The sequence below is a fragment of the Phaenicophaeus curvirostris genome, chromosome Z (genome assembly GCF_032191515.1).
Source record: "Phaenicophaeus curvirostris isolate KB17595 chromosome Z, BPBGC_Pcur_1.0, whole genome shotgun sequence".
In the NCBI taxonomy this organism is placed as follows: domain Eukaryota; kingdom Metazoa; phylum Chordata; class Aves; order Cuculiformes; family Cuculidae; genus Phaenicophaeus; species Phaenicophaeus curvirostris.
In genome coordinates, this window is record NC_091431.1 from 48,570,011 (window position 1) to 48,596,439 (window position 26,429).

The 26,429-nt window shown below is 38.7% G+C and overlaps 2 protein-coding genes across 3 annotated transcripts in view; one reads left to right on the forward strand and one right to left on the reverse strand.

Moving 5' to 3' along the window:
* The window catches only part of PGM5 (phosphoglucomutase 5), a 75,563-nt gene extending 49,509 nt beyond the window's left edge, over positions 1–26,054 (forward strand). Inside the window, exons 8-11 of one of the 2 annotated variants that reach the window (XM_069879893.1) lie at positions 1,612–1,747; positions 2,698–2,881; positions 9,109–9,243; positions 25,935–26,054. In XM_069879893.1, coding sequence (XP_069735994.1) covers positions 1,612–1,747; positions 2,698–2,881; positions 9,109–9,243; positions 25,935–26,018 — 539 coding nt within the window. In that variant the 3' untranslated portion in view covers positions 26,019–26,054. Of the gene's footprint in view, positions 1–1,611; positions 1,748–2,697; positions 2,882–9,108; positions 9,244–21,231; positions 22,786–25,934 lie in introns of those variants that run through there. The other variant, XM_069879892.1, reaches the window with a different exon arrangement.
* Positions 24,836–26,346, reverse strand: TMEM252 (transmembrane protein 252). Its single transcript, XM_069879894.1, has 2 exons — positions 25,996–26,346; positions 24,836–25,235 (listed from the first exon to the last, which is right to left on the reverse strand). Exons 1-2 carry the CDS (start codon positions 26,271–26,273, stop codon positions 24,836–24,838), a joined length of 678 nt encoding a protein of 225 aa, XP_069735995.1. The 5' UTR covers positions 26,274–26,346.
* Positions 26,347–26,429: the final 83 nt, after the last annotated feature.

A 26,429-nucleotide genomic window follows, 5' to 3' on the forward strand; every position in this document is an offset into this window, starting at 1 on the left:
TTTTCACAGGCTTAACAGCTTTAAGTGCATCAATTTATATTTTGGGAACGATGTCTTCTGCCAGTAGCAAAACAGTTGTTCTGACAGATGACTGTGTAGACCTTGCAGGTTCTTATGTAAAACCACTTCATTGCAAAGCACTCTTGCTGCCATAGGGTTTTTCTGTTTGAGTAAGGAGGATATTTCTTAAGGCAGGTGTTCGGCCTAAGACTTATATGTTTCTTCGCAAGAATTGTGCTAAATATCTTCTTACACAGGTAGTCCAACTGGTTGTCTCCTTGATTGTTAAGTAATTTGTGGAGGAAATAAAACTTGTGAATTACTGCACTTGCTTTGTACTCAGGGTTTCAATAGTGTGTGGCCAGACAGAAAATGATGAAGTTGCAGCTAATAAACTTCAGCCACATCTAGTATCATTATGCCAGAGCAATGGCCACATATTTACTATTTCTTCAAGTTTATTTAGTCTGTTAGTGTATGTATTCATCATCAGTGTCTCCTGAGTGTCAGGTATCTTGGATCTTTGTGTTAATTCTTATGCATGCTTCTGTGTGATTTTTTGGTTGTCTGGGTTAGATATGTATTGCCACAAAATCTTGTTGTGAATTATTCCAAAGGAGAAGTCACTTGCTGATCTGACCAAGAAACTTCCCATGAAAGTCTTCTGTTAGAAAATACTGATTTTATTGAAACTCTCCTGCAGACTGATACACTCTGATTTTAACAGGCAGAATAAATGTCATGGAAATCAGATACATTACACATCCATTGCAGAGCAGCCTGTTACTCTGAGCTGGCATTTTTGCTTTGGACATGGAAAATACAAGATCAAGCCTGTGCTCTTTTGAGTTCAGATAATGGACTTGAACTTGTGCCTGTCATATCTGAGAGTATGTGCTAAGTATGGTGGGGCATTCCAACAGTGTTCTTAGTCTCCATTGTGAGACCAATTTTTCCCTTCATAAGTATAAACTTAGGAAGGTATTCAGGTTGGAGCATCCAAACATCTTTACTATGGAAAGGTATAGGGAACTATAGAAAGGGGGAAGAAAGTACTGTTCTCTAATTTGGGTGGGTTTTTTCCAGAAGTGTTTTTTCTAGGGTCTTGTATTTTGTCCTTATGGAATGTCATGGACACTGTGGATATCTTAGTTTTTTGTGGAATAGGAAAATAGACAGATGAACATCTGCAGAGATGAGGAGATGCTGTTGAACTTGACTCACATAACTGAGAACATTCTGGTTCATGGCCAGAGGTTAGCACATGTAGCCCAGTTCTGAGAAACAGTGCTAAAGGTCTGAAAACACCCTATATGTCAGTGAACAAGTATCATGACTGGAAGTGTTTTTTTACTACTACCATTTCTCTTCAAGTATGTGTACATCTTTTTATTTAACCTTAGGAGTATGGACTTTGACATATATAAATAAAACACATTTTAAATGTCAGTTCTGGTTGGCGATTTGGAAGATATCAGAGTTGCTGAGGTTAGTACTGTTTATTACTGTTAGGTGACATGCGAAGGCAAATGAGACATTTGCCCAGCCTCTTCACCTTGTTTTCTGATTTGCAGTGATACCAAATAATGTGCTTTGCCTATGTCTCTTTAGGATCTGATCACCTTCGAGAGAAAGATGGACTATGGGCTGTGCTAGTTTGGCTTTCAATCTTAGCAGCTCGAAAGCAGAGTGTGGAGGAGATTGTCAGAGATCACTGGGCAAAATTTGGCCGACACTACTACTGCAGGTGAGAAAAGTTTGGAAAAGGCTCAGGAACTTATGTAGTTGATAGGACAATTCTGCTACAACCATGGCTTGTTTAACTGTTCTCAGCTGCATTTAGGTGTGCATTTGCTGTGTCCACAGAAAGAAAATCTTCCACACATTGCAACTTATTGTAAAGAGTTTATTTCAGATGAGTAAGTGGCAGCAGAAGTTATTGATTTACTAAATGTATGTGTGTGTGTCACTTCTAGTATAGGAGTGATTGAATTTTCAGATACCAAATGGCAGAAAGATTTAGATTATTTACTTGTGGAATCTTTATGCATAGGTCATTATATGGTATTGAAAAAATCAAAATCTCAGCAAGAATTGCTGCATTTGTTTCTGTATGTGCTTCTGTGTGATAGCTTTTAATGTGAACTGGAACTATGCCTATTTTTAATTCAGTAGAACTCTTCCAAAGATCTGATCATTTACTCATTTTTATTTAGGTCTCAAAAGAGTGAGACTTTCTTAGCTTCTGCCTCTCTCTCTGAATAGACTTAATCCAGAGGATTTTACATATCCATAGTGTCTTTTGCACACATCTGTTCTTCAAAACTTGTGGCAAAGTTTTCTCTGTTTCACATGGCTGTTGAACACTGCACTGTCCTTAATCTCAGGAAACTAGCTGTGTACCCATGAGGTTTTCTGTGCTACTTTAGAAACTGAATTTTCTAAATGATTTCTGTTGACTTAGAGTCAGGTGACCAGTATAGAACTGTGGTACACACACATAATGATCATATTGCACAGGACTTGCATGCATGTGCTGGTTTAACTTGCTATGAGTACTTCATTGGTCCATCTCTGATTTTTGAAGTAAGTGGTACATATCTAATTGTGAGTATATTGAGTTCTGTGAAAGCATAAGTGTTTTCTCGGCTGTAACGGACTTACTACTTGGTTCTACTTTTTCTATGTATGTGCAAGGTTTGATTATGAAGCACTGGAGCCCAGAACAGCATATTTCATAATGAGAGACCTGGAAGCTTTGATCACTGACAAATCGTTTAGCCATCAGCAGTTTGCTGTGGGTAACAATATCTACAGTGTGGAAAGAACAGACAGCTTTGAGTACATAGATCCTGTGGATGGCACTGTGACCAAAAGACAGGTATGACTGTAGTGATGGAGTAGCAGTTTTGTAACTGTCATATTGCCTCTAATAGTGTTGTTTCTAACATTCAGCTGGGAAGTCTCTCCATTTATTTTTAGGATGGTATTTTCTTTGCTCTAATAGATACCGCATTTCCTACTTCTGAATAGCTCAGTCTAGATAAGATAATCCACCTCTAGTTTAGTTTGCACTTGCTGTGCATAACTGGAGGCAGTAGAGACAAAGAATGTAGGAGAGGATTCAGTCACTATTGACAGCAATGCCAGTACATGGAGGTTTTGCTTTCCTGAGCAATGCAAAGTGTCGTGGAGAAAGACAGTCTTTCCTTTTTCTTTTTTTCTGTCTGAAATCTCCATTTGATATACATTACCAAAAAAGTTAAAATTTTCTTGCACTCAGTGACTCACGTAGTTTGTGTAATTAAGGCACATTATCTGTTGTAGCCATTAGCATGAAGAAGACTTTAGTGGGCATGTTTGACTTCTCTAGCCAAATGACTGGTTCTGTGTTCCTTCTGATCTGTGTCCATAATGAGATTCCTTAGCTGTCAAGAGCTGCAGTTCAAACTGAGCCTTCATTGTTTTGAAGTTCATGATGTGCTCAAACCTATCCATGTACTTTTGCCAGGTGTAAATTTACATTCAAACATCTTGGATAAGAGGTATGACATATTAGAATGTATTCCGATTTTCTGCTGTTTGTTTTTATTTTGCTGGTTTCTCTGATTTGTAAACTACTTGACCTGACCAGACCCCAGCAAATGGTATTACAAGCCATTAAAACTATTGTCATGCCGTTCTGCTCAGAGTCTTTATAGTTTCCATTCATCATTGCAGCCAGATAATATAAGCAGCCCACCTGCCACTGAGTTACTCTATTTGTGCGTATTACTGCTGAAACAAGATATGAGGATATTGTCATATCCAGGTTCACTGGAAAATTGCAGGCACTGGAAAGTTACAGACACAGCAGACTTGTGACCCTTGTAGTTTTGAAAAACAGCTTGTGAGTTTTTAGTGCACTTTTCTTTCCCTTAATTTTTATCCAAAGCCCTTGTCCAAAACTGGCATATATAATTGCTGATCATATCACCATGTAACTCAAACAGAGAAATAACTCCCATTAGTCTGTTTTCAGATGGAGTGAGCCCATAAAACCAGAAGGTGTGTCTTTTCATAGGGAGAAGCACGTATTTATTGAGAGTACATTTCAACTAGTTTTTATTTTGGCAAGGACACTTTCTTAACTCTTTACTTCTGCAGCCTCTCTGGGACTTCTATGAGATAAGCACAATAAAATAAGAGGGGACATTGATCCATGCAAATGCAGCAAGATTTCACTGCTGCCGTTTTCCTCGGGTTGTTTTCTCCTCTTGTAAATGCAGATGTCTCTTTCTGGCTGTTGTGAGCTTCATGCAGATTTTCCAACTATGTTCAAAGTTTTGCTCCCCTGTAGATAAGGTAGAGACATTTCTGTTCAGTGTAACTGCACTATGTCTTGTGAGTGAGGAGCTGGCTACGTGATAATTAATCAATATTAATAAACAGCAGATTCAGAAAAGGAGCACAGTAACAACAAAGTAGGCAGTGAACAATTGACCCAGACTGTAGCTTGTAATCCATTCTGACTGTTGAAACTCATTAATATTGTTTATCACAATTATTTGTAAGGCATAAAGTTAAATTCAATGTTCTGCTCTTCCTTAAGACTGTTTATTTTTAAATCCTACTGCGCTACCCTTTGCACATGAGAATATGTACAAATACTGCTCCTGAGGATCCTGAAAGCCAGAACTGGGGCCAGGTGCATTTTTGTGTAAAATTGAATTACGAGTTACCCGTTATAGTAGTTAACTTCAAGCTCTGTAATGAAGAGTTCTTACATTCTGAGATTCACAGAAAAAAAAAAAGCTCTGGAGCTGTTGTTAAACATTTGTTAATGTCATCTTGCTCCTTCATTAGATTTGGAATGCAAAGGGCTTTGCATGTAGTCTTGTTTTATTTTGCATTTCAGTTTGAACAAGAATCAGGAAACAGGCATTGGAAAAGCTGGGAAAAAAAGTTATTTCAGAGAACTCTCCAGAGATAAGGCAAAAATTCTTCTTTGTTCGCAATGTCATTTCAGTTGGGTATGAGCAATAAGATATTTCCTGTCAGAGTAGTGAGTGTGGCCTGCCTAGAGGACGCTCAAAAGTCTTCAGGGCAGGAAATAGAAGTTTTAATAGTCACAGTATTTTGAAATAAAAGTATAGCCATTTTACGTACTCCTAATTTATATATATGTCTCTGTGTCTAATATATTGCTGCTAGGCCAGATTTTCTGCTGGTATTACTCACTGACATTATACTTTAATAATGATTTTTGAAATCCTAAGACATTTTGCTTTAAGTTCACTACTTACTCTTCTTCATGCTAACTTATTACACTACTTTATTATTATTTATGCAACTATGAAATTGCTATCTGAAAAAAAATCTCAAACCACTGGAAACCAAACTACATAGTAGAAAATATAGTAGGTTTAGTTTTCTGAGGGCTTTATAGATACTAATAGATCAGCAGGCTGTTTAACTGAATTGTAATGTAAAAGTCAGAAATCCCTGTGAAGCTCCATCTCATTCACATCAGCTTCAAAGTCAGTGGGTTAACTGTGGAGCAAAATTTTGTTTCATAGTTTCCACACAGCTCATTAATATCAATTATCAGGCCTGATGTACTCAAAATAAGTATCTGCAGATGTTCAGTGTGGGAACTGTACTGAACATTTTCATCTGCTTTGTCCCTGAAAAAAAAAAAATCTGTTCCCATAAGAAAACATTATTCTTGTTAGTGACAAATAGTATGTCCTATTTTGGTAGAACTGTAAGTTATTATGTCCTGTGGAGTTTTCAGTATGCTACTCTTCCTTCTTTTCCTCTTGAGTCAGTTTCTGACTTCTGCATACAAAATTTTATATTTCATGGAGCTCATGACTTCTATGTAATACATAGCAAATATGTGGCCCTAAATTAACAGATTTTCTGTTACACAAAAAAAATGCTATCATGACAAACAGTAAGTAGGCTGCTTGCAGTTACACCAGCTTGCTTTGACCTTGCTGACCAAAAAAAAAATTAAATTTTATGTGTTAGACGAGGTATTCTGTAACAAGTCAGGAAAACTTGTTTGATATCATCTTTCCAAAAGATACAGCATCACAGGGTATTCTCCAGGCAATGCTTTCTTGTATTTATTTGGTAACCTTTTGGCTGGGTTTTTTGACTTTAACAAATGTTTGTAACTTACAGATTTTAGGTATGATTTCCAGGAAACAGTGAGGAATATAAAAATTTAATATATAAATATATTATATAAATATATAAATTTATAAAAATTTAATTCATCCCTGGGTGAAGAGCTTTGCTAGTGCTTAAATCACTCTTTCCACGGAAGAGTTAAAAGTCAGATTTTTTGCTGCTGGGCTCTCTGAAATATTAGTTAAACCAAATACTCCAAGTGCAAATTTGTGGCTTTAAAGGTTGACTTTGACAGTCCAGCTTTGAAGAACAAGGTTTCCCTAGCATATGATTTCTTCTGGCACTTAGGACTACTGTTTCAGAGTACAGCCACTGTGTCTCTGTAATTCTCTTTTGCTGAGTATTTTCAGTTGTATGGCAGTCTTACAGACAAATATGAGCTGTCATCACATGTGTGTAAAAATCAATACTGTCAGCTGTGTGTGTCCCTGAGAAATGCAAAATTAAGAAAATAACAACTATACATGGTACTCTCTACATGGTATGAACGTCCTACGTGCCATTAACTGCAACATCAAGTTGGCTACAGATGCTGTAGTTTGGTGGAATGTTTTTGCATCATCAGGTTGTGGGAAGAGTTGTGGGGAGTGCTTATAAATTCTTTTTATTCCAAAGACAATAATTTAATGAGTGGTGATGTTGCAGATGTGCTAAGCCAAGTATCAATGTTACTGCTATCACTGCCAGATAAACATGGCTTATGTGCAGGAGTACTCAGGTGGTCTTGCTGTTCGTGTCATTGTGGGAACTGTGAGGTCTGGCAGGAACATATATAATGTAGTCTTTGGAATTGAAGACACTTATGTGCTTTGATGATTATGTTCTCATCTTGTGTAGATACATTAGTCTCCTTCCTTCACTTTTAAAGCTGATTGACATTGATGCTCCATACTTTAAACTACTGGTTGTGGGTTTGACAACCATTCAAAACAAACTATACCCAGAACTGCAAAACTATTCAATACTTTTTCACTGCCATAAATTTGAGTGTTACAACCAAGCAATGAGCAAGAAACAGCAAGAGAGAAACACTTGCCCACAAGATCAGGTCGTAACAGACTGACTGCATTAAAATTAATGGCAAAACTCCCATCAGCATCAATTTAACCATCTCATTAAAAAGTTGGCTTAGTAGCAACTATTGGAAAAGCAGGCACTAAATCTCAGTCCTCTGAATGTGAACTGTTTCTGTTTGTCACTTATTCTGTCCATACTGAAACTACTAGATAAATTTATGTTGCCAGTATATGTTAAAATTAATATGTAATATCATTGCCAAAGTTAGAGATGGAAAATATCTCTTAGGCCATCTAATCCAGCCCTTTATCCATGTGGAATATTTTCCTGTTGTATGTTTTCTAGTGTTAATGGGCATTACATGAGGAAGACATTGACTTGTTGAAGTGGGTCCAGAGCAGGGCAACAAAAACAATCAGAGGGCTGGAACACCTCTCCCATGAAGAAAGGCTGAGAGAGCTGGGGTTGTTCAGCCTGGAGAAGAGAAGGTTCAGGGGGAGACCTTGTTGTGACCTTTCTTATAAAAAATGCTGGGGACAGACTTTTTACTAGGGGCTGTGGTGATAGGACAGGAGGGAGTTTAAATAAAAGACGATAGATTTAGATGAGGTACAAGGAAGAAATTTTTACAATGAGGTTGGTGAAATACTGGACCAGGTTGCCCAGACAGGTGGTGAATACCCCATCCTTGGCAACAGATTAGGTTGGACTGGTCTCCGAGGAACCTGATCTAGGTGGAGATATCCCTGCTTATTGCAGGGAGGTTGAAATAGACCTCTAAGGGTCCAACCCAAACCATTCTGTGATTCTGTAATTATCAACCAGACGTGGTGCCCAAGATGTTTTGCCAAAGACCTGAGGAAATGAAGGTTTCTACTTACTGTTTAGAATGTTGGAGCACTTTGTTGCTAGCATCAGAGTCTTGTCAAGATGCTGATAAAACTGGAAGAATAAAATGTTTCTCTCTTAATTGTCTTCTCTTATTTTTTAATGTTTTACTTCACCTTAAACAAAAGTAGCAAAGATCTCAATTTATGCACTAGCATTTGACAACATCAGGACTAACAGGGGAATATAAAGTCCAGTGGCCTAACATTGGTGGCTCTTAGCCTAAGGGTACCATTTAGACTACATGTTAGTGCAGAATTGAAGAGTAGAGTACTGAAACACTACAACTGTTTAACAGTGTAATTTAGACCCTTTCCCTTAATCTCATTACTGTACAGAAAGTATGTCAACTGTGGATCTAAGTATGTGGTCTGTGTAATGTAGAAGAAAGTGCTTGTATATGCAGTATGAAAGGGTGAGGAGGAAAGAAAAAAAGAGCTGAAGATGGGAGCAGAGAGCAAATTCACGGTTAATAATAAAGCATTTTTATTCTACACACAGTTAATGTGTGTTAAGTAGTGTGCTTGAAATTAATTAGCACTTTAAGTTACTTTTCCCAAATTGTACTACAGATTCTTACTGAAATCCTTGTCATAAGGTGTTGATGCATGGTCTGGGAGGGGTAGCAACTGATTCTGTTGTTTGTATTCACTGCTGACAACTTCTTTTTTGATCCTCAGATCCCATAGCTATTTCTTTGGCCACTGATCCTTGCTGATATTACAGCCATTTCTTAGGCCATTGATTTTGTGCTCTGTCACACAGAACAAGAACAAATCAGCTGAAGAAAATAAAAATAGCACTAAGAGAGTTCTTGCTAAGAGGAGTGAGAAAGAACACGCAAGATAATTTCTAGTCTTTAGAGTGGGCGGAAAAAGTAATGAGTTGTCCAAAGTTACAGGCAAAGAGAAATTATATCCAAATTACTCTTCTTTTTATTTTTTGTTTTAATGCAGTGAACTGTGATTTGTGGAAGTACTGCCGTCTTACCTATTATATATGCTGCTCCTTATTCTCCCATAGGGGTTGCGGATTATTTTTTCAGATGCTTCCAGGCTCATCTTCAGGATGAGTGCATCTAGCCACGTGAGAGCTACTCTCCGAATCTACGCAGAGAGTTATGAAAAGGATCCTAGCCAACACAATAAGGAACCACAGGTAATACAACAGCATTGTAGTAAGTTGATAAGTAATACAATGGCTGCAGGTTTTCATCTTTAGTCAGAAGGAACACTCACCACTTTGACCTCTGTTTGCTCTGTTTGTAGATGACTTTCCTTATCGTGTGAATGTACATGTTCTGAGGTGGGACCAGCAGTTTTAATGTATGTTTGTGTATTGTCTAACAAAACAGGAATGTCAGTGGTTGAGATACCTGGTAAATGCTGGAAAGTTACTTTTAGTCTATTAAGAAAAGTTGTGCTATTTTATTTTTCACTCGTTTTTTTGCAAATAGTATAGTCTTGAGTCGAACAATACTAAAAAAAGATAATTATTTCTCAAGCAGGTTATCTGAGGATCACTTAGTTATGGCATCCCAGAGATTACTCATGATGAGCGTACAGTTAAGAAACATGGATGCCAGAGTGTAAACAATGTAGGGATTCCTTGTAAGGGAAAGACTTACAGCTGTTTGAGGATTGTCTCATATCATAACCAGGCTCTTTCCTAAGGAGAGTGAAGGTTGAGAGCAAGCTGAGTATAGTCTAGCAGATGCCTAAAACAATTCATAATACAAATCATGTTTTGGACTCTCATTTTTTTTCTCAGAAAAACACCTTCATGCTGTGATATACAATAGTAACAGACTAAGGATATTTCATGGAAGAGAGGGTAAGAGTTTGGCTTGTAGTAAATAAAAAATCTACTGTTTGAAGTCCCAAATAGTTAATATATTCATGACTGGAATACAAATGTGAATTTCCCAAAACTTAAATGCTGTCAAATGCATCTGAACCCTAGGCAAATATTTGACATTGTTTTTTTTTCACTAAATTCCCTCCACAAACTTAGTGACTTTCTTTTTATGCTACTAAACAATTGTCTGTCAGTCATGAAAATTGCTTCAGTTTTTCCAGAAATGTTGCAGGCTCCATCCCTGTAGATATGATTTGTTGATTTTGTTTTCTTTTTCTTGAAGTAACAGTTTGTAACCTCAGTAACTCTTTGGATAGAATACATATAGTATTAAACCTCCAACAGTATAAAGGACCATTCTTTAGCAATTGCATCGTTTTCTCTGTGCATTCAGTTTAGCCAGCTAACAGGGTTGTAAATATATTTTGACCAAGGAAGAACACTGTTACAACCTCAGCCTGTACTTGCTACTGTTTTGGGTTTGTGTGGCAAGGTTTTGGTAGCAGGGTAGCTGCAGGAGTGTCTTCTTTGAGAAGATAACAGAAGCTGCCTTCATGTCAAACAGAGCCAGTTCCAGCTGGCTCCTAGACGGACCCACCACTAGCCAAAGCTGAGCCAATCAGTGATGTTAGCAGCTCTCTGTGGTAACATATTTAAGAAGGGTAAAAAATGCAGCAGCACAGAGGGAGATGTCAGGATATGTGGGAGAAACAGCTATGTGGACACCAAAGTCAGTGAAAAATGGAGGAGGAGTGGTTGAGCAGCTTCATGGACAACTGGGGGCCAACTGAGGTCAAAGCACACAGCTATGTGAAATTTTGTTACAAAACAAGTTGTTTAACAGTTGCAGTTAAACTGACCTTTGTAAATATGATTGTTTGTGCTATGTAGGCAAGGTATAGATGAATTGAAAATAAGTCATGATAAGAGGTAGACTAAGAGTTCATTTTAGAGGTTTGCCGTGGACTTACTCTAATCTTGTGAAGTATGACACAAAAAATATCATCTGAATACGTTTCCTGACTAAGAAATCTCTGGGAAAAAAGCAATAGGGTGTATACTGTCAGCATTCATCTAGCTAAACTTTTGACTATTTAATTAAAAATGAAAATGTGCCTTTTAAAATGGAATCCTTTTTGCCCAAAGTGCTGTTCTGCTTCACTTACTACAAGGTATGCAATATGAGACAAGTGATGGACTGGTAGAGTTCAGGTTTGTGTGTTTCCTAAAGTAATTCACAATGATTGCCTGATATTTAATACTTAATTTTTTAAATGAGTACAAAATAGTAAAATGTTCCTAGTGAATTTTTCACCTGTGAAGATACTATTTGGGAGAGCAGAGGTTGTCCTCAGAAACTGAGGATTGTGCTGCCCTACTGTTACATTTAATCTTTGTGCTGCATGGATTTGCTTGAGAGAGTGCATGAAATGTACTGCAAAGTCTAGTGACAGACTATATCCAGGGAGCAGCAAGAATTGGGCTGTTGCACAATGTGGTAGGAGCCGGGCACCCAGGGCGGCTACAGCACAGACAGTGCCCTCATTGTTCAGGGGACAATCCCGCAGCAGGCAAGTGGAGCAGGCAGAGCAAGGCAAGGCAAGTGATGGGTTCAAGGTCCAGCTGGAGCAGCAGGAAGTGGTGCTGGAGACTGAGCTAGAAGGCTGTAGACAAGGCAACAGTATGGGTCCATCCAGGAAGCAGGGCCAAAATCAGAACTGAAGTCATCTTCAATGTACATCCCTTAGAATCATAGGATTATAGAATAGTTTGGGTTGGAAGTGACCTTAAAGATTATATAGTTCTAACCCCCTTCCATGGGCAGGGACATCTCCACCAGACCGGGCTGCCCAAGGCCCTATCCAACCTGGCCTTGAACACCTCAAGGGATGGGGCAGCCACAACTTCCCTGGGCAACCTGTGCCAGTGTCTCACCACTCTCACTGTGAAGCAATTTTTCCTTTTGTCTAGCCTAAAGCTGCCTGTCTCCAGTTCATAGCCATTGTCCCTCGTCCTATCACTGCAAACCTTTGTAAACAGTCCCTTCCCAGCTTTCTTGTAGGCCCCCTTCAGGTATTGGAAGGTTTCTATAAGAACTCCTTGGAGTCTTCTCTTCTCCAAGCTGGAACAATCCCAACTCTCTCAGCCTGTCCTCATAGGGGAGGTGCTTCAGCCCTCTGATTATCTTAGTAGCCCTCCTCTGGACCTGTTCCAACAGCTCCATATCCTTCTTATGCTGAGGATTCCAGAGCTGGACCCAGTACTCCAGATGAGGTCTCACAAGGGAGGAATAGAAAGGCAGAATCACCTCCCTTGACCTGCTGACCGCACTTCTTTTGATGCAGCCCAGGATATGGTTGGCCTTCTGGGCTGTGAGCACACACTGCCGGCTCATGTCAAGCTTCTTATCAATCAGCACCCCGAAGTCCTTCTGTGCAGAGCAGCTCTCAATCATATCAACCATGATTGTGTACTGCAATTGGGGATTGCCCCTACCCAAGTGTAGGACCTTGCACTCGGCGATGTTGAACCTCATGAGGTTCTCACAGTCTCACTTCTCCAGCTTGCCCAGGTCGCTTTGGATTACATCCCATCCTTCTGGTGGGGCAACTACACCACTTAGCTTGGTGTCATCTGCTAACTTGCTGAGGGTGCACTCAATCTCACTGTCAGTATAATTGATGAAGGTACTGAGAAGATGAAGATATTAAACAGCACTGGTCCTTCAGTGCTGTTCATTTCAGGGAGTGAGGCTACCTATATCATGCGTCTGAGGTCCACCCAGACAGCAGAGCCAGAGATTAATCTGGAGACAAGCATTCCTATGGCATAGCTCAGGCAGGTACTAACACCACTCGGGACAGCTGAAAAGGGCTGTGTGAACCCATGGGCAGGCTGTAGGGGAGAGTCCTCAGGGGCTTCAGAGTCTGGTCTTCTATTCTGGACACTGAAAGGGCCTGTTATTCCTATAGGCAGAAAAGAAGGCTGGAAGTTTTTTTTTCTTTTGTCTCTGTACGTGTACCTTGGCCTGTCTGATTGTTACACTTTGGGCAAATAGCAGTTTCATCTCAATTAACACAATAAATCCTTTCTCTTGTTTCTCATTGTATAGTATTGCACAGTTCCCACTGCTTCTCTTTCCTTACTCTGGCTGGGCACATTGTCAACAACATGACATTCAGAACTGCAAGGTCATAGATTGTGTCCCACAGGCAGATGGTGGATTTCAAGGGAGTACATAAATTTGATTTCAGGATATCCTCATGTTAGTACAAAAATAACTGAAATTTTTTCCAGAGGACATTTGGTAATCTTCAGGGGAGCATGTGGAAAAGACAGAGTAACAACCCGCTTTTTCAATGAACAGCATTGCTAGGAGGGGCAGCATAGTTTTCCTGATACTGTAATGCCTTTATGGGTTAGTTTACTTTAAGGTTCATACTGACACATGTACGACTAGAAGAACATTTCTTTCAGACTAAATCTTTTCCAAAATTTATCATCAACTATTTTCAGTTTTCAACTTTTTTTCTTGTTTGCTTCTGTTCTCTTTGACAGCATAACTGCCGAATCTACCACAGATAAGCATGTATATAAGGCACACCTTCCAATATGTGTGCTGAGACATATATTGTACTGAAATACCTGCTTGACATTGTGGCACTTTCTGAGATAAGAGTTGACTGAAACGTATTGTAAAGACAATATATGCATTTATTTTTTAAAAAAAACTGTACACTTGAGGTGGACAAAATTAAGCATTCACATTAGAAGTGCTGTACTTCTGTGGATGACCATGACTTCTCTCCCACAAAAGGTTGGACCAGATGGTTGTTTGACATCCATTCCAACATGGGCTATTCTATGATGAACCATTGTCCAAGAATAAAATTTGGTCAAAGATTTGTAACAATGCTCAATATCATCCAGTTTCAACTACCATGAGTGTGCTAGCTTTAGGCACTAATTTGTTTCGATACCCAATGGAATGCCTGGCAATCTTTGAAGCACTGCTCAAAACTGTGCCTTTTGATTTTGTCCCCACAGATCCATTCAAGTGTGTGGTGCTCAAGTGAAGCTCTCCTTATACTTTGATGTGCTTCAGTACTGTGTAAACCTGCATGAATCTTAAGAGAAAAACTGATTTTAAGGCCTTCCTGCCTTTGCATGTATATTTTCCTTGAGAAACCTTGGAGCTTCCGTAAGAGCATTCTTGTAGCTGAACAGAAGCAAGGCTCCTAAGAATCTTTTGTTCTAATTTATATATAGGCCAAACAGTTGATTCATTGATAATGAATGTAAGGGTCACCCAAATGTTTAGTAGCGTATTTTGTACAATTAATTGGTAATACTTTCCACCTAGAACAAATTAAACATAGACAACTGCCTGATAACAATATAAGTCCAAGGGAAAGTAGTACAATATGCAAATAATTTGAAGTCCAGGGTCATAGATAAATGTGAACAGCAGTGATCTCTGGCTGTTGAACGATCTGTTGAAGGAAGTTGACAGAAGCAGCTTCACGATCACGTAGGAGATAAGAAGTGGCTGCTTTTCTCTGTGGGCAGTTCCATTCTTCTGATAAGCCAGTACTGACAGGAGTGAAAATCAGGAATGATAAAGAAAACTGATCATCATGCTCTGTACAAAGTATATGAAAAATAAATTCAATGTAAGCATTTTGAAATTACATGATTTATAGTCTAGTAATTTAGTCTAATTCTAAGGAAACTGAAACAAAGCCTTGAAAACAATGCCTGATGTTTTTCTAAAACTGGAATATTCCCCTTAGAATGGAAGGCTGCTCTGTTGATGCTTCTTGTCACTAGTGATGCCCATCATCACTGTGCTTCCCTGAGAAAGTTGCTTTCCAGCTAACTTGGAAGATGTCCTTAAAAAGACAATTTATTAAGTTTTTACTACTAAAGTAGGCATCCAGCTAGCAATTTTAGGAAGTTCAGTTCATTATAATAAGCAACAGACTTCTGTCTAAAGTCTTAGACCTTTATACATTGGCATGTATCTTTTCCTAAAGTTAATGGAGTTATTAACTGTGCTAACTTTAACACAGAGAGAAAATCTAGAGACATGTTCAGTGGCCATGAAGTAGTAAAATAAGAGTTTATTGACCCTTAGGCTCATTTATAGCTTTTTTTATAGATCAACTCACTATTTGTTATTTGCAGATCCATGCAAATGGATTAACATGGTTAATATCTTCTTGTCCTTTATCTAGCCACCTTGATATATTATTGAACTTGAATGAAATTCAGACAGGAAGTTTCATATACAAAGACCAAGAAAGATATTACTTATTATGCAGAGTTGTTTTGAATTGTTTTATTTGTAAATCCAATGTGTTCTTCAACAACATGGTTGTGCTGCTGTTGCAGGGTAAGTGTTCTGAGAACACTGTACTGAATTATTTGAATATGGAGTAATTAGCTCTTTTTACAGTATGTTATTATTTGTTATGTGCATTGCAACAGCAATAAGTAGGTGTTGTCGTAGACCTATGCTGTCTGTATCAGGTACTCTTTAAATGGAATGTAGTGACTCTCAAATGCTGCAGTTACTTTTGCCAAAGACAAATGAACGATATGCTAGTTAGTTACAGAATCATAAGAGTAGCAAAAAAAAAACCAAAGGCTTTGGAGCAGGAGTTGTTTCTTTGTTTTTTTTCTCCAAAAAGGCATGCCAATTGAAAAAAAAAATCATTGCCTTTTCATTTATATTTGAAGCATTGGGTGTTTTAGCATGACTCTGATTGGCTATTAAAATGATTAAAATTCATAAGGTTTTCTTTGAGGGAGGTGGCATATGGAATCACACACTCACCGAATGGTTAGGATTGGAAGGGGCCTCTGGAGATCATCTAATCCACTGCCTCCACTGAAGTAATTTCACCTAGGAACATGTCCAAGGACGAATCCAGGCAGGTTTTGAGTATCTCCAGAGGAGGAGACTCCACAAACTCTCCAGGTAACCTGTTCCAGTGCTCTGTCACCCTCACAGAAGAGAAATTCTTCCTTATGTTTAGGTAGAACTTCCTGTGTTCCAGTTTGTTCCCGTTGCTCCTTCCTGGGCACCGTTGAGAACAGTCTGGCCCTATCCTCTTGACACCTGCCCCTTAGATATTTATAAGCATTGATAAGATTCCCTCTCAGTATTCTCTTGTCCAGGCTAAACAGACCAAGATCTCAGCCTTTCCTTGTGAGAGATGCTCCACTCAAGGAAAGGAAAGTTTGTTTCCCTATTACATCAGAGAAATACTTCATGTAACAGGAATTATAAAGTATTTCATGAAACAGGGAAATGATTTCATTAAACCTAATCTTCACTCAAAGTTCTTTGATTATACTAGAAAAGAACTAATCTGTTGCAAATGTAGATGTTTGCACGCACTATTCAGCTTATGTTTTCTTTCTTTTTCTCCCCTCATGCCTGCCCTGCTCTATTCCTAGGGGCAGAACAGCTGGCCTCCTGTAATTGTAATTTTATTTGAATTAGCAGGCAGAACATGCACAAAGTAGAGATGTCAGTTTCCTTTTTTGAACAGTGAGTATGCTGCTTCATGGTAACAAAGCGAACACCGCCAGCACTGTGGATATTATAGAGCCAGACCACTTTGTTCCATGATGAACTAGGTTATCCTCATTACTTAGGGTGCATTCTAGGATGGGTAGCTGTAACACAAACCTTTCCAAAGACTTCTGGATTTTTTGGAATGCAAGACCCAGGCATGCCAAGCTGAGCTTTGTGTTGAGCCCTTATTACAGAAGCCCAGCAGGAGATACAGCTGTGGTGCCAGGTTGTGTAATCTTGGTGCTGAGCTCACTGTGTAGTTGTTTTGGTCCATTCTTTGTGTCTCTTCCATAATTTTAGTGTTACTTTTTAAGTGTATTAGTTTGACTTTTAAAGAATATTACAGCCAAAGAAGAGCTCCTTTTGATAGGTAAGGCCATCAAAACATGAACTAGGGGCTTTGCCCCCCTCTTCTGCCTTTCTTTTTCTTTCCCTTAGTTCACGTGATAGTGATTTTAGTGCCCACGTTACAAAGAGCTAAGGGCAGCTTTAAGCAGTCACATGGACCAAGGGAAAATTATGTGGGAGCAGGAAGAGGGAGCACCAAATTCTTGAGTGTCTTTATTCCAGGACCTAGTGCTATCTCAGTATCTGTGACCTGTCTGAGCAGCCTTCTGTTTAATGTTTCAGTAATAAAAAGAGAAGTACTGAGAATGAATTTACATGTTAGGGGAGAAAATGATTTCTAGCCTATGCCTTCAAGGCTTATCATAATTTATATGATAACAAAAATACCATCTGATAATTACAGCTTTTGGTGACTTCAAAGCATTCTGCAAGCATTTTTTTCCAAAAGCTATCTTTACAAACCGGAAAACTCCTTTAATTAATGCTAAATCTGAGAGATAAGCAGCAGAATACATAACATTTGGGATTTGACAGCAGTTTTTGGAGAAGGAAGATGTAGAGATGCATAACACTTGGCACACCTTCTATCTTTACAGAGCTCCAAAAGTTCAACTATAGTCCTTCTTGAATGACTTCATGCTGTACTAACTTACTTGTTATCTCCCTTTAGTTTCAAGGCATTAACAATTATTCCAGAGAAGTGAATTCTTCTGGAACATGTAGTACTATGCCAGCTCTGCTTAGAAATCTGTAGCAAGATCTGAATGTTTATTCTGAAATAATAAATGTCCAAAGTGTAATTTTTGTTATTAGCAATTCAGGTGCCTTTGAGTCATGCCGGATTTAGCGGATTGATGCTGTATCTTTGTCCACAGTAGGACATTCTTTGAAAACCTGTGTGAACCTCATGAGGCCCGTTTGAATGTCATTTGATTCAACAAGGCAAAATGCAGAGTCCTACACCTGAATTGGAACAATCTCCAGTATCAGTATGGGCTGGGGGAGGAAGGTATTGAAAGCAGCCTTGGATGGCTTGGGCTGCTGGTGGATGAAAAACTGGACATGAGCCAGCAATGTGCACTCACAGTCCACAAAACCAACTTACCCTGGGCTGCATCAAAAGAAGCATGGCCAGCAGGTCAAGGGAGGTGATTCTGCTCCTCTGCTATGCTCTGGTGAGACCTCACTTGGAGCAGTGTCCAGCCTGGAGAAGACTCCAGGGACCTTATTGCCACCTTTCAATACTTAACGGGAGTTTTTATGAAAGATGGGGGTAACTTTTTTAGCAGGGCCTGTTGAGATACGACAAGGGGCAGTGGTTTTAAACTGAAAGAAAGTAGCTTTAAATTAGATATAAGGAAGAAATTCTTTACGATATGGATGATGAAACACTGGAACAGGTTGTCCAGGGAGATGACCCATCCCTGCAAACATTCAAGGTAAGGTTGGACAGGGCTCTGAGCAACCTGATCTAGTGGAGGATATCCCTGCTTATTACAGGGGAGTTGGACTAGAAGACGTTTAAAGGTCCCTTCCCACCCAAACCATTCTATGATTCTATGAGTCTGTAAGACTGACTGGTTTGGATGGCTTTCCATTACCTCTCACTGTGATCCCAGAATACAGGGACCCAATGGTTTAGTGTTCAATGCTTTACAAATATTGACATGTAACCAGTGTTCAATGCTTTACAAATATTGACATGTAACCAAATAATGGACATATACCCAAATAATTGACTGTTGTTTCTGATGTTTCACCACGTATATTCACTTGGGTATATGTAAAGCTGAAAGAGCCCAAAATAACACTTGTAGACATGATGCCGAATGCAAAATGCAGATCACTACAGTAAGGGAAGACAAAGCAAAAATTTGAGAACTATAAAAGAGAATTGTATTTGGCTGGTGTTCACTAAAATATTTGAATCTTATTTGATGGTGTTGCCATTCTCTGTGTTTTGGGTTTTTTTTTTTTGCTGTATTTTTCCCAGATAAATTCTGCAGAATTCTTTTCTCTGATGAGACAGATGGCCCAGCTTGTTCTTGAGACTTATAGTGGACTCAGACAAGTGGATTTGAGACCCGTGGGAAATGTTCGTGCCTAGATTGTGTAAAACTCACCTGCACTGGGTATTCCTAACAAGACTGATATTCAGTGCACGCTGGAGGAGAGGCTGAAGTTTTCCAGGCAAAGTCTGGACAGATGGTTTTACGTCAGGACTGCATGATTTTTTTTATGGAAGTTAACAAGTTTTAGCATAAGTGCTACATAGAATAGTTTTTCACAAGATGTTTCTTGACATATAGATGGAATTTGTCTACCTATTCTGAAAAAATATTTGGAAAATATTTTCTAAAGCCAAACTCCAGATCCATGCTGAGCTTCTAACCTGCAAGCAGGTATATTTCAACTCTGTCTGAGCCTTTGATAAACTGGATGCATAATGAGGGCAAATCTTATCTGAGTGCTTGAGTTGTACGGAATTTTCTTGCAAGATCACAGAAGGAAAAATGCTATGTTAGCCAAGCAGGAATGATAACAACTCAGATGGCTCTGGTACAGATTATTCCAAGCAAAGCGTTTTTGATCTTTTCTTGCCTTATGTTGGACATCTGCTTGTTTGGTGTAATTCCTGGTATGAATGATTATTTTTATACAGGTATATTTTTACAGGTTATGTTTATACAGGTTATTTTTATACAGGTATAACTTCTGTCTGTTATTACTAAAGCAAAATTTGGACTTAAGTCAGTTCAGTTAATTTTCAGGTCTTAAATTTTATCTTAAGGGGTAACATGCTGTATATTCCAAAGGGTTTCTGAGAGATAAATACATTATTAATTTACAAAGTGATTGCAGTTGCCATTTTGAGTTATCATGTTGTCCCAATCCAGTGTTGGGACCGTTTTGCTGTGATCCCCCCGAACAAGATTAGGACACAAATGAGGTCAGTTGCTGTACATCAAAAGTCTGCTTTATTATCAAATGCACGAGGGTAAGGTAAATAGCGATAGAGTAGAGAAAAGATATAGATCAAGCAAGCATTTGGGATGGAATTGCAAGAGTAGTCACCACTGTGGATCTGCATGGTCCCAATGGTCCAAGTCTCATGGTGGGTTAGTAGTGGATGATTACACTGGGGCTCACCCAACAGGCCCTTTTATATACTTTTTGGTCAAGGTAGTCATGACAATGGCATATAATGCATCCTGCACACACCTCTACATGCACCACTTCTGTAGAATGTCTTCTTGTGGTCTGGCAATTCTGTGTCGCAATTGGCAGCTGCTAGCAATCATTGAGACGAAAAAAGTCACAGTTCAGCCCTTTGCATGTGTAAAGTTTTACAATTTCATAAGTAGAAAGAACCATTTGAAAGATACTTTTAAATCAAGATCTCTTTAAGATGTAGAAAACTTTTTAGAGTTGCATTAACCATAAATGATTGCTGACTGGGATTAACCTTTTGCAACTGAAATGTAAACTATTTATTGAAGAAATAAAGGAGTTTTAAAAAGGTATATACAGCTCCAGGTCATTGTTACTCAGCTTTGCTCTTATTGAAGAGAATGTATTTTGGATTTTTTTACATCTGCAGGATGAAGAAAGTGTAGTTAATTGAAGTCTGAGAGGACAGAACTAAAATACGACTTTGTCGAAAGGCATCATTGTAACAAGCAAACTATTTAGTAGTAACTAGAATAACTTGACAACAGAGCAGCAGCTAAATTGTTTATGCAAATGGCTATCACACAAACTCATTTCGTTTTGTGTTTTATTTGAAGTGTTATTCTCTGAGAAGAAGGTTTTCACACATATGGCCATTTAATGTGGTCTGTAGCCTGAAACTTGAGTGTTCGTGTTGCTTCTGTTAGAATTTATCCTTTTTAATAAAATTTCAGGTGGTATTACTCACTTTTGTGATTTCTGTGAAGCTAATTCTTAAAATACCTTCTCACCCTGAACTTCACAGATTATGTGTATGTAGGAAGGAAATCTTATCTACATGGCTTCCACTCAGAATAGAAATAATTCTACTTCTGTGATTGCTAGGTTGTTTTGTACAGCAGATTTCCAAAAGCTACACAATTCCTGTAACATAGAGACATTACCAATATAGTGTATTTATTGTTTTTATTTGCTGCATAGCTAGGTAGAGTCACAAAACATACGCTCAGCACAATACTTAACTTATATCAAGTATGACAGTATAGACCCTGTAACTGTGTCAGTGTTTATTATTATTATTAAATGATTTGCTGTTATTATATAATACTACAGTAAAAGAGGATATATAATATGTCTGTTGATATTTCTGTTGTATGTAATTCAATGTATTTCTTCCTCTTTAGGCGGTGCTGAGTCCTCTTATTGCAATCGCACTGAAAATATCTCAGATTCATGAGAGGACAGGGCGAAAGGGACCCACTGTTATCACCTGAAGCCATGGAAGATTATTAAACCAGGGCCAAAAGAGGAAGGGCAAGGAAGAGACAGGACCTTGCTGAAACATGTTTGTCATTTGTGCCTTGTATGATTTAAAAGTTTTCTTGGGGATAGAGGTAGGTTTGGAAAAAAAATTCAATATAATGTTGAGCATATTTGTTTGCATTGATCTCCAAATACAGTAGTGTACTGACTTGTTTTACCTTCAATAGCTTAATTTCAGATAACAATATAACCAAAGAAATAGGCCTTAACCTTCAAATGTTGTCAACAGTGTGACAAAAATGTAAAATTGCTTGTGTTTGAATGCTGTAATAAAGGCTGGGGAAATTTCAGTTAAGGAGAGAGGGAGGAGGAGTTACAAAGCAAAGACATGCTCAATGAATATTGTGTGGGATTCTTGTCACCTTCTTGTTAGTTTACGAAGACTTATACAGAGCATGTGTGAGGCATAAGGGCTGTATGCTAAGCTTTTACAACGGGTGTATTTCCTCACCTGACACCACTCCTCCTCTCCCGTGTCTCCCGTTGCTCACAGATGCAAGCTGGTAGCAGTGTTATGTACACATTTACACATGCTCCCAAAGAAAGTGTTATCCCGTATTTCCTTTTACCCCTGCTTTTAAAGTATATCATTGTGACTCGTGCCTTTAGATTTTTCTGATTTTTTGACTCTTCTGTATTTTTTTTGCTCCAAAGGGAGGCATTTGTGCTATAGAAGCTGATTGTTTCCTTCCAGCAGTATGTCAGGTGTGGAATCTGGCTATCTTTTGCAACATACACTGGTGCTTACTGTGTTTGAAAGGTAACGGCTGCAATTTCAGCAGTTTTTTGTAAAGGAGTTATTATGAAAGTTTTTAAAGTCTTTGGAAGACTCATGCTCCTTCAGTTTGTGGTAAATTAAGTGTGTAGTGCTGAGAAAATGAGAACAAATGCTGATGAATTAAACAGAAATATTTGTCTGATTCACCAGCCAGATGCAGTTTCTATTAGCAGTGGATCATGGAATAAAGTTCTGGGAAATAGAAAGAAACATGCTGACATAGATCTGAGAAGGATATTGGGGATATGGACATCAGCATTTTTCACCTTTTGAAATGAAACTACAGTTCTAACTACAATACTGTACTCTGAAAAACACACGTTATGCATGTGACTTGTTTGAAAGCTTTGCTTCCTTGGGAACAGTGTGGTCACTTGTATCATTTGTCAGGGTGGCTTTGTGCAACTTGCCTCTTTGCAGTGTGTTTCAATTCATTGTAGCTGTCAAATTTAGTTCAATTTATATAATATTGCAGCAAAGGAAATTGTTTGATTTCTTTCAACACTTCTGTCAAAAAATTACTATGGCACTTAGTACACAATAAAGAGTAATGCTCTATTTCTTTCTTAATATGTAATTGTTGACAAGACACATTGCACTTTCAAGCATCCTAATAAAAGTACCTTTAATACAATTACATTATCTACTTAATTGACTCTAAACAAGTGAGGTGTTGATGATGTTCTCCCATAGTATGCTATCTTTACCATTAAGTCTTCTCATAAATTAAAAGGTTGTTTTATTCCTGGAGATGACCATGGCATTCTTACACAGTTTTGGCACCTACTTATGAATGTGATAATGTTAATCTTTACAGAAGCCTCATTTATCTAATCTTTCATTTTTCATATAGGTCAGAGTCCTCTAGGTATACGGTATCAAGCTGCTAACTAGTGGGTCACACATGGTCAAGCATAGACATACTGTGGATTATGCCACTTAGTTCAAATTACTGGGCTGCATGAAAGAACATTCTGAAAGGCCATCCAAGAACTTCTAACCTTCTCTGACAATGAAATAAGTTTTGATCACATCATGAACTATCTAGTTGTAGTAGCAAGTATCCCATTTGCCAAGCTTCTGGAATTCAGACGTGCACTTTGAAAAGTATGATATACTGAACGCAGGTGTCTTTCAAGATGTGGTGGGAAGACTTACAAGGAGCAAATCAAGACTGTGAAGCAGCATGCTTGTGCTTTTATCAGAAAGCCACTAGAGCAGTAGCTGCAGTAGATGGTAGTCTGCTTTCATGAAGGTAGTCTTTGTGGACAAAGGATATATTTATAAATCTCGATACTGTCCCAAGCTCCAGAAACAATAGTTGTGCCTCTGTACTGAAATGGAGAAAGAAGCTGTTTGCATATGGCTTTGAATAGGTGTCAAAAAGCTGAGTTGCAGAACTAGACTATCCCACAAATCCACTGACCAAGCTTTTTAAATGATGACTGATAATATTGATAAAATGTGACAACTGGCATTTTCTGGCAGTTAACTGCTTTTCTCTGCAAGAAGTTGGATAAAACTTCATAAGGCTGAAGTGCAGCGTATATCATAGAATCACCAGGTTGGAAAAGACCCACCAGATCATCAAGGCCAACCGTTCCTATCAAACACTAAACCATGCCCCTCAGCACCTCGTCCACCCATCCCTTAAACACCTCTGATATAATTTTTACTTTCCTGGCCTTAGCCATTGTTACCATCACCACCATGGCTTGCATTTCTAATGTATATGCAGCCATAATGCAAAGGTTTTGTTTTGGGGTATATGGGCATCTGGAAACTGTGATAACTTTTCTGTCTCACTGGTTCCACAACAAAAACTCCCTCAATCTTAGTGGACCTCTTATGAAATTTTTCTTATAGTTTGGAATTATAGATGACAATGGCCTGGATGCAAATTTGCCTCAGTGATTTTGTGGAAGGAAAGAAACACATAACAGTGGAAGGTGAGTCCAAGTCTGCCCTCTTTCTGATAATTGTTCCCTAACCACGAGGCCACTTGTGTTAGGAACAGGATACAAACCCCCTTTTTTTAGTTCCCACAGTCTCAACTGAGCTACAGTGGAAACAACTATTTTCAGTCATCTCAAAGGAGTAAGTCAGAGAAGTTTTTTCCTCCTGCAATTGCTAGTTCCTTCTAAGGAACTGTGGGCATAACAAAGGTTGTCTGTTAAGCAGCTAGGAAGTGTATTATGTGTAACGTAGTGTCTGTGCACTTATCCTGATTTATGGACCCCATGTATATAAGCATATATATGGCATTTGTTTTAAATACAACATTTATTCATTAATTCAGTAGTAAAACACCAGCTATTAGCACCCCAGAGTAAAACAAGCAACTTGAAAGGCATGTGATACAGAAACAATCAATCACGACAAATAATTTACAATTTCCAGAGAAGCTGAGTTAATAGATTTCCCAAGTCAGCTAACATTACAAAACCACAAACAAGGATTTTCAGCCAAAACTCCTCATGAAGCACAAGACATTTAAGAGAGATAACAGCATGCTTCATTTGTCTTGCCGCATGAGAAACTCCTTTTACCAGATGTTTACTTTTAGAAGATACAGCCTGACTGCTTCTGTTGCTACAGAAATTTCATTCTGCTTTGGAAAATGATAAAAAAAATAATAAAAAATGCTCAATACTCGATCTCCACCATAAGCTGTGTACTGTTAGGGATCAATCTTCTTCCAGTTTTTCCTCCTTCACAGATAAGTGATTTACCCCACTGGCTGTCTCAGATGTTCTGACAGGTGCTAGTCTTTCTGAGGGCCCATGGCAGTCTGGATCCTGTTTGTGGCTGTTTTGTTGTGTGGATAGATGAGAATTTGACTCCTGTCTGGGGCTTGAGTCTTGTACAGCTGTTTGCTGCTGTTGTGGCTGCCACACAGATAATTCATATGGTGGTGGCTGTTCCCACTCATTAGTTTCACTGATGAACTCTGTGCTGCTTTCACTGTTTAGAGGTGGAGGAATCTTGATGACTTCTTGCTGCTTTGGTGTGGAGGCAACTGACAGTGGGAAGGTCTGTTTTTCAGGATCTGTGCTGTCTTCATAGGATAGAGGATAGAAGTCAGGTCTGAGAACAGGTAAAACAAACAAAAAAACTCGCCGTGGTGAAATGTGATTTATCTTGGAGAGTGCAGTTAGGTGCTTTGTCTGTTGTTTCCAAAGTTTAGATGAGACTTGAACTGTGAATGGAAACCTAAGTGGGTTGGGATATCACGATGTATTTTTAGAGCACCCATTGTTATTGTTTCCACAACAGCAGGGGGAAAGTACCTTATTTGTACTGTCCCTGTTCAAGATTTTTGTCAGGTCTAGTGCCAATCAGTTTAAGAAACCCTCTCAGAGAACCATACTTGGCTTAGAAATAGTGGGGACAATTACAAAAGAAAACTTTAGCATGGACCATATAGAGAGATGTAGCTCCTTGCATACCTCATTGGTAATAAGCAACATGAACATATACCCCGCAGCAGCACATCTGGAACTATCTGTTGAGATGGAACTAATGATATTCCTGCAGGAGCTCCATGAAGTTGGCATGGCTGCAACTGCTCCCTCCATCCGTGGCTTTGGACCACTCCATGCAACCTGCTATATATTCCGTAGTATACCTTGCTGTATGTATTTTTTGTACAAATTGCTGTTTGCATGTTGCTGCTTGCTCTAGCAAGTCACATTTCAGACTATAGTTCTCTCCACAGAAATAGAATAAAACAGCTATGTAGTTTTTATTTTGAAAAAAAGTTGTATTGTTTCTTTCTTCTCACAGTACATTCACAAAACAGCATCCCTCCCTCCCAGTCCATCATCAGCAGTGCAGCAACACATACCTGTCTATGGTGTTGATACGTAGCTCTCTATGGCTAACATTTTGAATGAAGAGCCTGCTGGGGCTCTTGTATTTCAAGACTTCATGAAAGGTGCCCCAGAAAATGCCAGTCACAAGGAGAAAGAACCCCAGAGGTAACAGGCAGTAAAACACCAGCTTGTTATTTCCAAATCCGAATGTGGAGTATGTTGTGGAAATGCAAAGAACTCCCAGAGAAATAATAGAGAAGCCAAGTAAGAGGACAACAAGATGAATGAAGGTAAAAGCAATTTTTAACATCTTCCCTAGCAGACACAGCACTTGGTTCCTGTCTGCTGTTTGCTTGCTGGCAGTCTCAGCTGTGCAATCATCTTCATGCAATGGTATTTTATACACTTCAGGATCAACTGGCCTTTGGACAATTAAGAGAAACAGACAGTTTTACAATACTCATTA